This window comes from Acinonyx jubatus, chromosome B1, assembly GCF_027475565.1.
Source record: "Acinonyx jubatus isolate Ajub_Pintada_27869175 chromosome B1, VMU_Ajub_asm_v1.0, whole genome shotgun sequence".
Taxonomy (NCBI): domain Eukaryota; kingdom Metazoa; phylum Chordata; class Mammalia; order Carnivora; family Felidae; genus Acinonyx; species Acinonyx jubatus.
The window spans coordinates 61,661,696-61,677,746 of record NC_069382.1 but is presented as its reverse complement, the minus strand read 5'-3'; the positions used below and the strand labels follow the sequence as shown (position 1 = coordinate 61,677,746).

The 16,051-nt window shown below is 39.8% G+C and overlaps 1 protein-coding gene across 3 annotated transcripts in view; it reads right to left on the bottom strand.

Moving 5' to 3' along the window:
- The window catches only part of TMEM192 (transmembrane protein 192), a 30,876-nt gene continuing 14,825 nt past the window's right edge, over positions 1-16,051 (bottom strand). For 2 of the 3 annotated variants that reach the window (XM_053216746.1, XM_027068469.2), the window contains 3 exons: positions 11,409-11,543; positions 4,580-4,682; positions 3,547-4,021 (listed from right to left, as the gene is read on the bottom strand). In XM_053216746.1, coding sequence (XP_053072721.1) covers positions 3,883-4,021; positions 4,580-4,682; positions 11,409-11,543 — 377 coding nt within the window. In that variant the 3' untranslated portion in view covers positions 3,547-3,882. Of the gene's footprint in view, positions 2,018-3,546; positions 4,022-4,579; positions 4,683-11,408; positions 11,544-16,051 lie in introns of those variants that run through there. The other variant, XM_027068473.2, reaches the window with a different exon arrangement.

The window sequence follows — 16,051 nt, the reverse complement described above, 5'->3', positions numbered from 1 at the left end:
CCCTCCCCTACTCGTGCCCCGTCTCACTCTGTCTCTCAAAAATAAATAAATGTTAAAAAAAAAAAAAATAGTGGCAAGGTTGGAGAATGCTGCCTTAAAGGAAAAAGGAGAATTAGCTTGATTCATGTAAGACTTGGGTCTGAATCCCTGGAAGAAGGAAAAGGACCTTCAGAAGCTGGGTATATTAAAATTCACTCAAGACACTGCTGGCTCTCACACAAGGAAACATCTGATGTGGCTTTTAGGGATGCATTTGTGTGAACTTTTTCACCAAGGCTGCAGCAGATAAAATCTAGGCTGCAGTGTTTGAAGAGATCATAGCAGAAGAACACAGAACAATGAAATATTTCCAACAGATAGAAACTGAGGACTACCCTTATATATAAAGTGAGATTATGTTTGTTAAGAAAAAGAGTATTCCAGGAGAATAATAAGCAAAAGACCTGATGATATATACAGGTCACGAAAGATTGATAAAAGGTCAAAGAATATGGGGGAAAACACTCAACTTCATTAGCATTCGAGGAAATGCAATATGAAACAATGACATATATATATATATATATGTATATACGTATATACATATATATATATATTTTAACCCACTGGAAGGGCTAGAATTAAATATAGACGGAAAATACCTACAGGTGGTGAAAGTATGGGACAACAAGCAGTATAAACTGGTACAATTCCTTAGCAGTGGGATTTCAGATAGTTTTTTTCCTTATAGTTTTCGATAGTGCTCTTTTAAAAAATGAGCTTTTAACATATAAGTCATGATGCTATTGTCCTCTGAAATAAAATCCCCAAATTACAGACATCTATGTTACACATATATACATATGTACTTTCAATAGAATGCTACTATACTTGCCCTAGTTCAGGGCCAAATCTTTCTGCCATCTACTTTTTCTCCACCTTGTACTACAATCTGATGCTCCTGAAAATAAAACTGACTCTGTCACTTCCTTGCTTGAGACTCTTCAGCGGACCCCATTCCAGGGCGGGCTGCTCAGCACAGAGAACAAGAAGGTACTCTCCCAGATCTGATGCTGTCCACCTCTCCTCCCATGTCGTGCTTCACACTCAACTGCACAGTGCTTGCGATCTCTGCAGCTGTTTGCCCTGCTCCTTTACTCATTCATTTGCCTGGAATTCCCACAGCCCCTTCCCTGCCAGGGTGCCCTGGCCTGAAGTTCCAATAGTTCCTCGGGCTTATAGCCATTATTTCACTTAGCACAGAGCCTAGAAATCCTAGTCCTCTTCCTCCTTACAAACCAGGGTCTCCTTAAGTTTTGTGTCTGCTGTACCACCACACCACCTGCCTGGTGAATAGAATGCTTAACATTTAAAGTGCTTTGTTCATTATCCTGTTTTCCTAGTTGATACTTCATCTCATTTTTGCTCATTGTTTGGTACTTTCATGATTGAGTTTAGAGAAGTCTTTGCGGTTATACAGACATCACATCAGAATCTGAGCATCCTAACTTTTTAACTGTATCTTTGTCTGTAAACCAAAGTTCATCCTATACACCCTTAGAAACTGACTATAGATCCAAATGAATTTAAATAAGAATCGTCTATCACTGGTGTTTTCCTTTTGAAAAGGAAAATAGCTGAAGGCTGTTGGACATGACTGCCAACTGACCCATTAGCTAAACTTGGACAGTCGGAGGCTGCTCACCCCTCCCCTGTCCTTGGAATAGACGTTCTGCCCACCGTCTCACAGTGGGAGCTGTTCCGAGGACACAGCTTTGGGAGAATAACGTGCTGTTGAGACCTCCGGATGGTATATGAGGCCAATTAAGGCCTCTTTATAAACTTAAGATTCTGGTGGGTGGATGCAGAGATCTGTTTACCTGACAGCCTGCCTCTCAAGACAAGCCTTGTACACAAGTTCCCTTGTTCATTAAACCTCCTACTTGCCAATCTGGAGTGCTCTGCCTCTCTCTCTGGTTGCTCTCTGTCCTCTATGCAGGGCCAGTTTCAGATTATACCCAGGAAGCTCCCAAGGAGGCTGCAAACCAACAGAGGCAGTTTATGGCTTCTGCCAGAACACAGAGACAGATTTCCAGAGAAGGCAATGACTTTGAGATAGACTTATTAAAAAGGAAGGAAAGAAAAAGAAGAAGGAGGAGGAGAAGGGGGAGGGGGAGGAGGAAGAGAGAAGTCGGGAAACTTGGATACAATCTAAATCTTAAAAATATAATTTCGGCTATAGTTTGTAGATGTTGTCATTTGGGGATTCAAGGGTATTGCCTACAGGGGATATACCATCACCTTTACCTTGGTAAAAAAAAAAAAAACTTTTAGAATGGTCCAGTAACTGCTATATCTAAGGGAAGCTTGGTGTTTGGCCTCCATAAGTACCTGGATGGGTTTTCAAATGAAATATTTAATATTTAAGGGTTTTCAAATGAAATATTATTCAGCTAGTGACCAACATACATAATCACAAACATCCCCTCTCCTCATATTAAGCTTTCTAGGGCAGTATATAAAGGTGCTAATAGCAAATGGATAAATTAAAAGGGCAAACTAGGAAAACTGGGGAAATAATGCCCTTTACTCATAAAGTGCTTCATTTTCCCTGGAGAATGAGATATGTTTAATATCTATATAAGTTTATATGACATTTTATTCCTATAATTTAAAAGCATAATCCAAGGGGCACCTTGCTGGCTCAGTCGGAAGATTGTGAGCCTTTTGATCTCGGGGTCGTGAGTTCAAGCCCCACACTGGGTACAGAGATTAATTAAATAAATAAAACCTAAAAAAAAAAAAGTATAATCCAAGACTAAAAAAGGTCCTCTTTCCCTTTTTAGACCAAATTAAAGTCACAGAACATATCTTTCTTGATTTAGTCAAGGCACAGTCAATACTGAAATCTATGGCAACTTCTTGAAGAAGGGTAAAAATAAAGGTAGGAGGGCATCTGAGTGGCTCAGTCAGTTGAGTGTCTGACTCCTCTAATTTTGGCTCACGTCATAATCTCAGTTCATGAGTTTGAGCCCCATGTTGGGCTCTGTGCTGACAGTGTGGAGCCTACTTAGGATTCTCTCTCTCTCTCTCTCTCTCTCTCTCTCTCTCTCTCTCTGCCTGTCCTGTGCATGTCCCCCACCTCTCTCAATAAATAAATAAAATTTAAAAAAATAAAGGGAAAGTTCTCAAGTTTTCTCTTAAGTATTTCAGTCGTTGCTAATGAAAAGTACTGCCGATGTAACAAGCAACACTGGTCAGTCTAACACTGGTCCATGTAAACTCAGTATCTTATTTCTGGAGAATGGAAAACTGTAGGAGTTTGCATAGGAAATCACCTAGTGAGATCTTGGTCCTACAGTGAGGAAATGCTTCATAAAAGCTGCAGCACAGGTCATGCTGTAATCCCAAACCACATGAGCATGTCAAGTACATGACAAAGCTCTGAAGGGGGAAAAAACATAAATCACCAGAAACAATGACTTCTCTCATCAGTTTAAGAATGGAAAGAACTTATTTGATCAAAACCCTGTTTAAAATAGATTATCGAGTCAGACTTCCTCTATATAAATAACCAAATTATTACAGGGTTCTAATGTTATGTGGTACAAGCATTGAGCGAGGAGGTGTTTAAATTATACTTTTGATCCTATGGTAAACCAGACAGTTAAACAACTATAAAATGTGCAAAAACAGACCTCCTTGAGTTACCTATGAAGTACCTTTCAAGTGACCCACAGGTCCCACATATTGAACAGCCACACAGGTGAAAATGAAATTCAGGTTTCCAACAAAAATTGTCAAATGTTATCTGGCAAAAGCTGCAATTCCCCAGGACAGCTTGTCAGTCAGTCTTACGTTACTCTGGAGTCCTCTGGACCTGCTGTCTTGGCCTTGAGTCTCTCACATTCTACTAGGTGGAGAGTCTAGCTCGGAGGAAGTGAAAGTCAACAACCGTTTACTCAACAGGGCATTGTGTCGCTTCAGGTACGCTATTATGTCTCCTTGCTTTTCAACGATGTCTTCTAGGCTTGAAATAGTTCTGCAAACAATCAGGATATTAATGGGTTGTACAAATTCACCAATACTCATTGGTCTCTTTCCAAATGGGTCGCTAATAGTTTTCAGTACAGCATATTGTATTTGTGACTCTTTCTTAAGATATTTTAAGCCAAGGCAATATCCCAAAATAAGATTCTTTCATTAGACTTGGTTTCATTACAGTTGAATGGAATTAAGCAAATGGAACTTAATTCTAAAGGCACATACGCATGGGGGTGCCTGTGTGGCTCAGTTGGTTAAGCATCCAGCTCTTGGTTTCAGCTCAGGTCATGATCTCACGCTTCATGAGTTCCAGTCTGCTATTGGGCTCCATGCTGACAGTGCAGAGCCTGCTTGGGATTCTCTCTCCCTCCCTCTCTCTCTGCCCCTCCCCCCTCCTCTCAAAATAAATAAATAAACTTCTACCAAAAACAAACAAACAAAAAAGGCACATATGCATAATAATAAACTCCAAGCATTAGAATGTTTTCTAAATTTCCAGGGGAGAAAAATTTTTATAATTCTCTCTCTAGTCTTTTACACCCCACCCAAAGCCTACCTGAATCCAGTCTCCGAGGTTATATTGCTGGGGTAAGCATAGATTTTTTCTTCTTCAAGTACATCAGGCTGTGGCTTGGCTTTATTAAAGTTCCAAATTTTCACTAAAATAATAAAGTCATTGTCAGGTTAGATAATTATGAAAAAAAATGTATTTCCACTTATTCAAATTACATTGGCTATGCTTTTCAAGTAAGTTAATATGGGTAAAAATGCTTCATAAAATGAATAAACAGGTTTGTTTATTGATGTACTCAAACCTTTGAAAGTTCTATGTGCCAGGCCTGTCCTAAACACTGGGTATACAGACAGTATTGTTACTATTGATAATATAACAGCTATGATTTCTTTGTGAATTTAAAACACAGGTGAACTATTTTACATGGAATGCCTCATTCAGTTCTCAGAACCATCCCCTGAAGTAGAGGTTCTTATTATGCCTACTTTCCACAATAAAGTGAAGTCCAGGGAAGTTAAATTAAGTAGCCAGGTCTCCCAGCCAAGTACTAACCGGGCCTGACTCTACTTAGCTTCCAAGATCAGACAAGAACAGGCACGTCAGGGTATGGCTGTAGACAAGTAGCCAGGTTTCTAATCCAGGAACCAAAACTTTGAAGCCTTCACTGTTGATACTACCCTATAAAAAAGCTACTAGTCCAGAGAAAAATACAGATGATAAGTCTACATTCCAAGGCAGTATGAAAGAACCAAGGGGCGCCTGGGTAGTTCAGTAGGTTAAATGTCTGAGTTTTGATTTCGGCTCATGTCATAATCTCATGGTTTGTTAGTTCAAGCCCTGAGTCGGGCTCTGTGCTGACAGCTCAGAGCATGCTTGGGATTTTCTCTTTCTGCCCCTACCCTGCTCATACATGCTTTCTTTCTCTCTTACAAAATAAATATATGAACGAACGAATGAAAGAGAAAGAAAGAAAAGAAAAAAAAAAGAAAAGAAAAGAACAAAAATCAAAGCTTACACAAGGAGCTGTGACAGCCCTGGAAAGCTGCCCCTTAACTCAGCAGCAGTGGGATGGGAGGGAGGATCATGGAGAGGGAGGATGGTAGGGCTTGCGTCCACACTTGAAGAAAACACAAGAACTAATCACACAGACTAGAGGAGTAGAGAAGAAGGGTGTTTTAGGTGCAGGAAGAGCCTGAACAAATACTTAAGACCTTGACAAGGTGTATGTGTGTATGAGGGGGTGGAAACGTAGGTAGGGAAGATATGAGTGACTGGTGTTGCCGTGCCAAGGCATTAAATTTTGCCCTGAGAGTAAATGCAAGTTATTGAAAGCATCTCGTCATCATCCCTGAAGAGCAGGGATGAGTAGGGCCAGCTCATGGAGAGCCTTTTATGCCACAACAAATTGGCAGATTTTCTTCCTCAGGCCATTAGAAAACACTAAACAGGGGTGCGCCCAGGTGGCTTGGTCCTTTAAACATCTGACGCTGGATTTCAACTCCAGTCATGATCTCACGACTTGTGAGTTCAAGCCCTGAACCAGGCTCTGCACTGTCAGCTCTCTCTCCCTCTCTCTGCTTCTCCCCTGCTGGTGCTTATACATTCTCTCTCTCTCTGAAAAAAAAAAAAAAAGGAACTTAAAAAAAAAAAAGGAAACTCTGAACAGGGATGTTGTTAATGATTTGAATTTACCTACGAATACAATTATATTAGCAGGAGTAAGGAATACAAATGAAGAGGACAGAGGAAGGGAATTGTCCACACAGGATGTGATGAGTGTCTACCTAAGGCAGTAGCAGTGACAGAGGAAAGGAGACAAGTTTGAGAGGCAGGCAGACTGAACAGGACTGATGATTCATCCCTGGGAGAGTAAGGTGGAAGGAAGAATCCAAAAGGATGTCTAGGTTTCTGATTAAAAGGTGCAGGCTGATCCTGCTAGCTGAGATGGGGAGGAGGGATGGGATGGGGAAGGTTTGGGAGAAGAGAAAGGTGTTCCACCTCTGCCTTGTTGGTACACTGGAACACTTGGATGGAAATTATCACTAAGCAGATGGATGTAAAGGTTTGGGTGGCTCTGTTCATCTGAGGGCTGCCCGTGAGTGTACAGATGGTAACTCTGAGTATGTAGGATGAAAAAAGACGAGGGAACACCAAAACCTACCAATATTAAAGAAGTAAAGAAAACGAATCTGCAAAGGCAGGAGGAGCATGAGGAAAGCGCAGTCACTGTTCACTGCCACAAAGATGAAGACATGAAGAGGACCCAGTGGATGTGGCAGTTTGGAGGCCACCCATGAACCTGGTTGTCAGCATGGAGCCCGACACGGGGCTCAAACTCCCAAACCGTGAGATCATGACCAGAGCCGAAATCAAGAGTCAGTCACTTAACCGACTGAGCCACCCAGGCACCCCAAAACTCACTATCGTTTAAAATCATTTCAGAATGGAGAAGCAAGAAAAATCCATATGTCAGGGAACCTATCTTAAATTTTCTATGACACCGAACAAAAGCAACATTTGTCTCTAGAAGCTATTCCCTAAATCTCTCCTATCAGAACTTACAGTACATTTAAGGGAACATTATAATTTAAAAAGTTAAGCCTACTATTGACGACGTGGAGGTAAAACAGTCATACTTGAATCTTCCAAAGCAATTCAATATTTGCAGAAACCCGAAGTTTATAATTATTATCATTATAAACACTTCCCTGTGTAAACCATCTATTTACTTTACAGGTCTGAAATACCAATTATCAGGTTTTCTAACGTTAGGAAGCATATTATTTGAGATTTAAACAATTTTAATGGCATTTTTATTCAGATAAAAATTTAAAATTTAATGTGAATGAAGATAAAATATGCCATTAAGTCTTAGAGTATAGAATAAAGCAATTCTTTTTAATTAGGAGGACAATGGATTAAAATAAATGGAAAAGAATAAAATAAAATTATTTTAAGCTTAGGTTCCATGTAACTGATATATTTGTGTCCAACTGTGAAAATGAATTCCAGTCAGGATTTTTGGAACATCTGTTTCCTTTACCTCTTAAACACTCTCAGGTTTTTGTCTTTTTGTTTTTAACATTGCCTATTTTGCTTATAATTAATTAAAAATGCTACAGCAAATTCTTTCAAAATGGTACAATAGGGGCACCCAGGTGGCTCAGTAGGTTGAGCGTCTGACTTCGGCTCAGGTCATGATCTTGCAGGTTTGTGAGTTTGAGCCCTGTGTTGAGCTCTGTGCTGACAGCTCAGAGCCTAGAGCCTGCTTCGGATTCTGTGTCTCCCTCTCTCTCTGCCCCTCCCCTGTTTATGCTCTGTCTCTGTCTCTCAAAAATGAATAAATATTAAAAAAAAATTTTGTTTTAAAAAGGTACAATATAGAGAAATAAATCTTGGACTACATTTTAACAGTATTAATTTCCTCTTATTTACATGATGACATTCAAATGGTATCTGGAATATGATTGTTACCTCCTTGTATGTCATAGACCATTCCACAGGTATTACAGAAAACACTTTAATACAAGAAGTCTTGCACCCTCGCAGTAAAGAAAAGTTGTAGAGATACTGGAACATAACATGCTAGTTCCATATTCAGATCTAAACTATCACCTCATTTACAGCATTTGACAGATGTGTTTAGAATGGACCTGATCTTAATCAATAAAGTAATTCAATATTCATTTGTCACATGGATCACTTTACTGACACAGCAAGCTGTTTCTTATATATTGGAAAATAAACCTTACTTTAAAACTAAAGTCTCATTCTTTTCTGGGAGGTTAAGTGGGTATGATACTTACTTACTTACTTATTTAAAATATAACTTATTGTCAAATTGGTTTCCATACAACATCCAGTGCTCAACCCAAAAAGTGTCCTCCTCAGTGCCCATCACCCATTTTCCCCTCTCCCACACCCCCAACAAATTTATGTTTTTAGAGTGAGGGACAAATGTAATCCTCTACATAATTTGTCTCATCGTTAGCTGATAACTACAGAAAAATTTACAAAGATCAGTCAATAATGTGACATCCTTCACATTTACAAACTAGTCACTCCATTCACATTCTAAGTACTCTTCTATAGGCCTAAGGGTATGCAAAAAAAAAAAAAAAAACAGTAAAATGAAACATAAACTGAGACCTATGTGATTTTGTCCTTCATAATTAGAGAAATGATCTCTTTCAAAATGGACAAGATATTCTGTCACAAAATAACTGTTGAGCAGTGCCAGAAAATTAGGTGCTTTTTTTTTTTACCTTTAAATTTCATATTTTTAATTTACATCCAAATTAGTTAGCATATAGTGCAATGATTTCAGGAGTAGATTCCCTAATGCCCCCTTTATCCACTTACCCATCTCCCCTCCCACAACCCCTCCAGTAACCCTCTGTTTGTTCTCCATATTTAAGAGTCTCATGTTTTGTCCCCCTCCCTGTTTTTATATTATTTTTGCTTCTGTGCCTTAAAGTCCTCATGTGAGTGAAGTCATATGATATTCGTCTTTCTCTGATTGACTAATTTTGCTTAGCATAATCCCCTTTAATTCTATCCACCTTGTTGCAAATGGCAAGATTTCACTCTTTTTGATTGCCGAGTAATACTCCATTGCATATATATATATCACATCTTCTTTATTCATTCATCCATCGATGGACATTTGGGTGCTTTCCATACTTTGCCTATTGTTGATAGTGTTGCTATAAACATGGAGTTTATGTGTCCCTTTGAAACAGCACATCTGTATCCCTGGGATAAGTACCTAGTAGTGCAGTTGCTGGGTCATAGGCTAGTTCTATTTTTAATTTTTTGAGGAACCTCCATACTGTTTTCCAGAGTGGCTGCACCATCTTGCATTTCCACCAATAATGCAAAGGAGATTGAAACAATGTTACAATGTAACAATGCACCAATGTTAATGTGAGCCATTCTGACAGGTGTGAGGTGGTATCTCATTGTGGCTTTGATTTATTTCCCTGATGATGAGTGATATTGAGTATTTTTTCATGTGTCCATTGGCCATCTGGATGCCTTCTTTTTTTTTTTTTTTAAATTTTTTTTTCAACGTTTTTATTTATTTTTGGGACACAGAGAGACAGAGCATGAACGGGGAAGGGGCAGAGAGAAAGGGAGACACAGAATCGGAAACAGGCTCCAGGCTCCGAGCCATCAGCCCAGAGCCTGACGCGGGGCTCGAACTCACGGACCGCGAGATCATGACCTGGCTGAAGTCGGACGCTTAACCGACTGCGCCACCCAGGCACCCCTAGATGCCTTCTTTAGAGAAGTGTCTATTCATGTCTTTTGCCCATTTCTTCACTGGATTATTTATTTTTTGGGTGTTGAGTTTGGTAAGTTCTTTATAGATTTTGGATACTAACCCTTTATCTGATAGGTCAGTTGCAAATAGCTTCTCCCATTCTGTCGGTTGCCTTTTAGTTTTGTTGATTGTTTCCCTCACTGTGCAGAAGCTTTTTATTTTGATGAGGTCCCAATAGTTCATTTTTGCTTTTGTTTCCCTTGCCTCTGGAGACGTGTTGAGTAAGAAGTTGCTGTGGCCAAGATCAAAGAGGTTTTTGCCTGCTTTCTCCTGGAGGATTTTGATGGCTTCCTGTCTCACTTGTAGGTCCTTCATCTATTTCGAGTTTATTTTTTGTGTATGGTGTAAGAAAGTGGTCCAGGTTCATTTTTCTGCATGTTGCTGTCCAGTTTTCCCAGCACCACTTGTTGAAGAGACTGTCTTTATTCCATTGGATATTCTTTCCTGCTTTGTCAAAGATTAGTTGGCCATATGTTTGTGGGTAAAAATTAGCTACTGTTATGGACAGATTGTACTGCATGCCAATATTGCAGCAGGAATGAAATCTAGATTTTTCCAGGGCTTGAATTTTTTTCTGTTAAAAGTATCCTTCCATCTATTTTTCATGTTAACGTATCTAAGGCTTACTTTAATTTTACCACTGAGAGTTCTGAGAGAGGCAAAGAGACAGAGAGAGACAGACAAATGGACCAACCCTCAGACAGCTCTAAATTTAGAATATGGGTTCATAAATAGTTTATCCTAAAGGAAGTTTAGGCTAAATGCAGTTTTGTATGCATTATTTATTTACTTACTTACTTTGTATTTTGTTATTATTATTATTATTATTATTATTATTTTATTATTATTATGTTTTAGCAGGCTCCACACCCAGCAAGGAGCCAAACACAGGCTTGAACTTACCACCTCGAGTTCAAGACTTAAGCTGAGATCAAGAGCTGGATGCTTAACCAACTGAGCCACCCACGTATCCCTGTATTTCTTTTCTTTTTTTTTTTTAAGTTTATTTATTTATTTTGAGAGAGAGAGACAGAACACAGAAATGGCAGAGAGGCAAAGAGAGTGGGAGGGAGAATCTCAAGCAGGCTCTGCACTGCCAACGCAGAGCCCAATATGGGGCTCAAACCCACGAACCATGAGCCGAGGTCAAGGGCTGGGTGCTTAACCGACTGAGCCACCCAGGTGCCCCTGCATTTCATTATTTTAAATTTAATGCCAGAATTACATTTCAGTTGCCTTTGAGGAAGCAAATGTTTGTGGGTTTTTAAAGTTCTTTTGTTTTTGTATTTTTTAATGATCAGGCATTACTTGAGTTGACCAAGATTTGTTGATGACACATATTTAGAAACGTGACTCGTTGGTATCTTCCTGTTGGTTTGAAATTGAGGAAGTCTGGATGTGGTCAGCAACGAGAGGTAGAGGTGCTAAAGAGGCTCTCAGCTACTAGAAACACCCTGCTGCAAAGATAACAGCAAACTTCCCACTATCAGGGATGGAACAAGCAGTTAAAGGGGTCTGTCCCAACTGTGTAGTTGTAATTCTCACCTGTGTAAGTAAGCAGACACGTCAGGGAGCAGATGAGTTCCAGGGCCAGGATGGCCAGGATGAGGTCAAGATACAACCTGCTGGGCTCCGGGAAGGAGTGCTGCACGCACAGCACGAGGAGAAGAGCCGTGTTGCCTGAGGAGGAGAAAGAAACTCAGAGTCAGCAGAGCGCAGAGCCGCCCCGAGGCAGGCTTGCAACGGGGCCACTTACACTGAGCAGTCAAGGGAGCAAAAGGACAAAAGCCCCAAATTGCTGCTCTCTTGAGGAAAAAAACCCCAACCCGTCTGAGTTAATGATGCCCCATAATACTTAAAAGCTAAGAAATGATTTTTTGCTTTATAAAATTATTCGCAATGGCATATGCGTTGAGTCTTGTGTGCATTTGAGAAAGGATGCAGTTCGTAGAACTTTGCATTAGCCCACTTCTTCAGAATCCAGAGGCACGAGGACCCTGGTCGCCCATGCTGGTGACAAACTGCAACACAGACTGCTGCGAGACTAAGAATGTTGCAGTTATCCGCACCATCTGGGTGGAACTCCGGGACACGTTGCTAACCGTGGACAAGTGACCTGATACCTCTGCTCCTCAACTTCCTCGTCTGAAAAATGCGGATGACCGGACCTTGCTCACAGTCCTGTTGTGAGGCATAGATGAGTTAATATGTGAAAAATACTCATAATGGCAAGTATTTGATAAATATGAGCTATTCCCCCTCCCCACTCCTGGCTCAGCATACCTATTACTTGGTTTTGAAGACCATCAAAATATAACACAGAAGAAAAACACAATTCTGGAGCAAAGAGCCCAGGTCTTGCCGTAGCGTAGTGTATGACGGAGTTTGCCACGGGGACCTGCTTGGAGGAAGGGTTGTATGGCAATGTGCTTGCAACTGTGAAGGATTACACGAAATCAGAATTATTCTGATAATTCTGGGGATACCTACCCTTTCTTGAATGCCTACTAGGCACTGTTCACTTCCTCCTACAATAGAGTTTGTGTGATAAATATTATATCTCCAATTTTATAGAGAAAAAGTATCAGGATGAAGCTAATCACTATCTGACAATATTATCACCAGCGATAAAAACAATAGTTACACTCATCTGATTAGCTGGAAATTCTATAGCCTCATAGATTTACCTTTTTGTTCTTCATATAAGGAAAAAATACTTAAAGAAAATAGAAACAAGGTAAATACCCACCCCAATCTCTTTGATTTTCTGGGTCCTTCCTTATATGAGCAACATAAAAGTGTTGCCATTTGTGATTAAAGTAAGGGTCCGATTGCTTAGAAACATTAAGGGTCATATTAGCAAGAATTTGAAAGTGAGAGGAAAGGTAAAGATTAGACAATCCTTTGGTGGGCTTCAAAAATACTATTTCCAGACCGGTCACTTGAACATTATTTTTGTCATAATTCATATAAGTTAAAAATGGGTTTTGCTTTTATCTTTGTGGGTGGCAGGAAAGGTCACAGTGACATCTTCTGGCCCAAAACAAGTACTACATATCAGCAGTTCAACATATAAGCCAAACTCTACCCCAGGGAACAGTAAAAATGTCACCCCTTTCATGATGAGTCAAATCAGCCATCTCTATAATATGCTTCTTTCTCTGTTATAGCATGGCCCTGCGGCTTCCACTGAGAACATCACTGAGTGGATGAACTCGCAGCTTGCCCCTTAAGAAAATGTACTAACAATCTCCCAACCAACAAGAGTCCAGGGACAGATGGCTTTCCAGGGGAAATCTACCAAACATTTAGAGTTAACACCTATCCCTTTGAAGCTATCCCCAAAAATAGAAATGTAACGAAAACTTCCAAACTCTATGATGCCAGCATTACCTTGATTCCAAAAGCAGACAGAGACCCCACTAAAAAGGAGAACTACAGACCAATCTCCCTGATGAACAGGGATGCAAAAATCCTCAACAAGATACTAGCCAACCGGCTCCAGCAATACACTAGAAAAATTATTCACCACGATCGAGCGCGATTTATTCCTGGGACACAGGGCTGGTTCAATATTGACAAATCAGTTAATGTAATACATCACATTAATAAAAGAAAGGATAAGAACGACAGGATCCTCTCAATAGACACAGAAAAAGCACTTGACAGGGGCACCTGGGTGGCTTAGTCAGTTAAGCGTCTGCCTTTGGCTCAGGTTGTGACCTCATGGTTCATGGGTTCAAGCCTCATGTTGGGATCTCTGATGACAGCTCAGAGCCTGGAGCCTGCTTCAGATTCTGTGTCTCCCTCTCTCTCTGCCCTTCCCCAGCTTGCACTAGGTCTCTCTCTCTCTCAAAAAACATAAATAAATAAATAAATAAATAAATAAATAAATAATTAAATTAAATTAAAAAAAGGATTTGATAAAATACAGTATCCTTTCTTAATAAAATCCTCAAGAAAGTAGGGGTAGAAGGATCATACCTTAAGATCAGAAAAGCCATATATGAAAGACCCACTGCTAATGTCATCCTCAATGGGGAAAAACTGAGAGCTTTCCCCCGACGGTCAGGAACATGACAAGGATGTCCACTCTCACCACTGTTATTCAACATAGCGTTAGAAGTCCTAGCCTCACCAATCAGACAACACAAAGAAATACAAGGTATCCAAACTAGCAAGGAAGAAGTCAAACTTTCACTCTTTGCAGATGACACAATACTCTATGTGGAAAATCTAAGACTCCATCAAAAAACTGCCAGAATTGATACATGAATTCAGCAAAGTTGCAGGATATAAAACCAATGTACAGAAATCAGTTGCATTTCTATACACCAATAATGAAGCAGCAGAAAAAGAAATCAAGGAATCGATCCCATTTATAATTGCACCAGAAACCATAAAATACCTAGGAATAAATCTAACCAGGGAGGTGGAAAATCTATACACTGTAAACTATAGAAAGCTTATGAAAGAAATTGAAGAAGACACACACAAAAAAATGGAAAAATATTCCATGCTCATGGATTGGAAGAACAAATATTGTTAAAATGTCCATACTACCCAAAGTAATCTACTTACTCAATGCAATCCCTAACCAAATAACACCAGCATTGTTCACAGAGCTAGAACAAACAATCCTAAATTTGTATGGAACCAGAAAAGACTCTGAATAGTCAAAGCAATCCTGAAAAAGAAAACCAAAGCTGGAGGCATCACAATTCCAGACTTCAAGCTGTATTACAAAATTGTAATCATCAAGACAGTACGGTACTGGCACAAAAACACACTCAGGTCAATGGAACGGAATAGAGTACCCAGAAATGGACACACAAACGTATGGCCAACTAATCTTTGACAAAGTAGGAAAGAATATCCAATGGAAGAAAGACAGTCTCTTCAGCAAGTGGTGTTGGGAAAACTGGACAGCGACATGCAGAAGAATGAACCTGGACCACTTTCTTATACCATACTCAAAAATAAACTCAAAATGGATGAAAGACCTAAATGTAAGAAAGGAAACCATCAAAATCCTAGAGGAGAAAACAGGCAACAACCTCTCTGACCTTGGCTGCAGCAATTTCTTACTTGACATGTCTCTGGAGGCAAAAGAAACAAAAGCAAAAATGAACTATTGGGACCTCATCAAGATAAAAAGCTTCTGCACAGCAAAGGAAACAATCAGCAAAACTAACAGGCAAATGACAGAATTGGGAGAAGATATTTGCAAATGACATATCAGAGAAAGGATTAGTATCCAAAATCCTTAAAGAACTTATCAAACTCAACACCCAAAAAACAAATAATCCAATGAAGAAAGAGGCAAAAGACATGAATAGACACTTCTCCAAAGAAGACATCCAGATAGCCAACCGACACATGAAAAAATGCTCAACATCACTCATCATCAGGGAAATACAAATCAAAACCACAATGGAAACAAACAAACACACACACACACACAATGAGATACCACCTCACACCTGTCAGAATGGCTAAAATTAATAATTCAGACAATAACAGATGTTGGTGAGGGTGTGGAGAAAGAGGAACCCTTTTGCACTGCTGGTGGCAATGCAAACTGGTGCAGCCACTCTGGAAAACAGTATGGAGGTTCTTCAAAAAGTTAAAAATAGAACTACTCTACGACTCAGCAATTACACTACTAGGAATTTATCCAAAGGATACAGGAGTGCTGTTTCGAAGGGGCACATGCACCCCAATGTTTACAGCAACACTATCAACTATAGCCAAAGAGTGGAACGAGCCCAAATGTCCATCAGCTGATGAATGGATAAAGAAGATGTGGTATATACATACACTGGAATATTACTCAGCAATCAAAAAGAATGAAATCTTGCCATTTGCAACTATGTGGAACTAGAGTGTATTATGCTAAGTGAAATAAGTCAGTCAGAGAAAGACAAATATCATTTGATTTCACTCACGTGTGGATTTTAAGAAACAAAATAGATGAACATAAGGGAAGAGGAGCAAAAATAATATAAAAACAGAGAAGGAGACAAACCATAAAAGACTCTTAAATACAGAGAACAAACTGAGGATTCCTGCTGGGGTGTTGGGTGGGGGCATGGGCTAAATGGGTGATGGGCATTAAGGAGGGCACTTGTTGGGAGGAGCACTGGGTGTTATATGGAAGTGATGAATCGCTGGGTTCTACTCCTGAA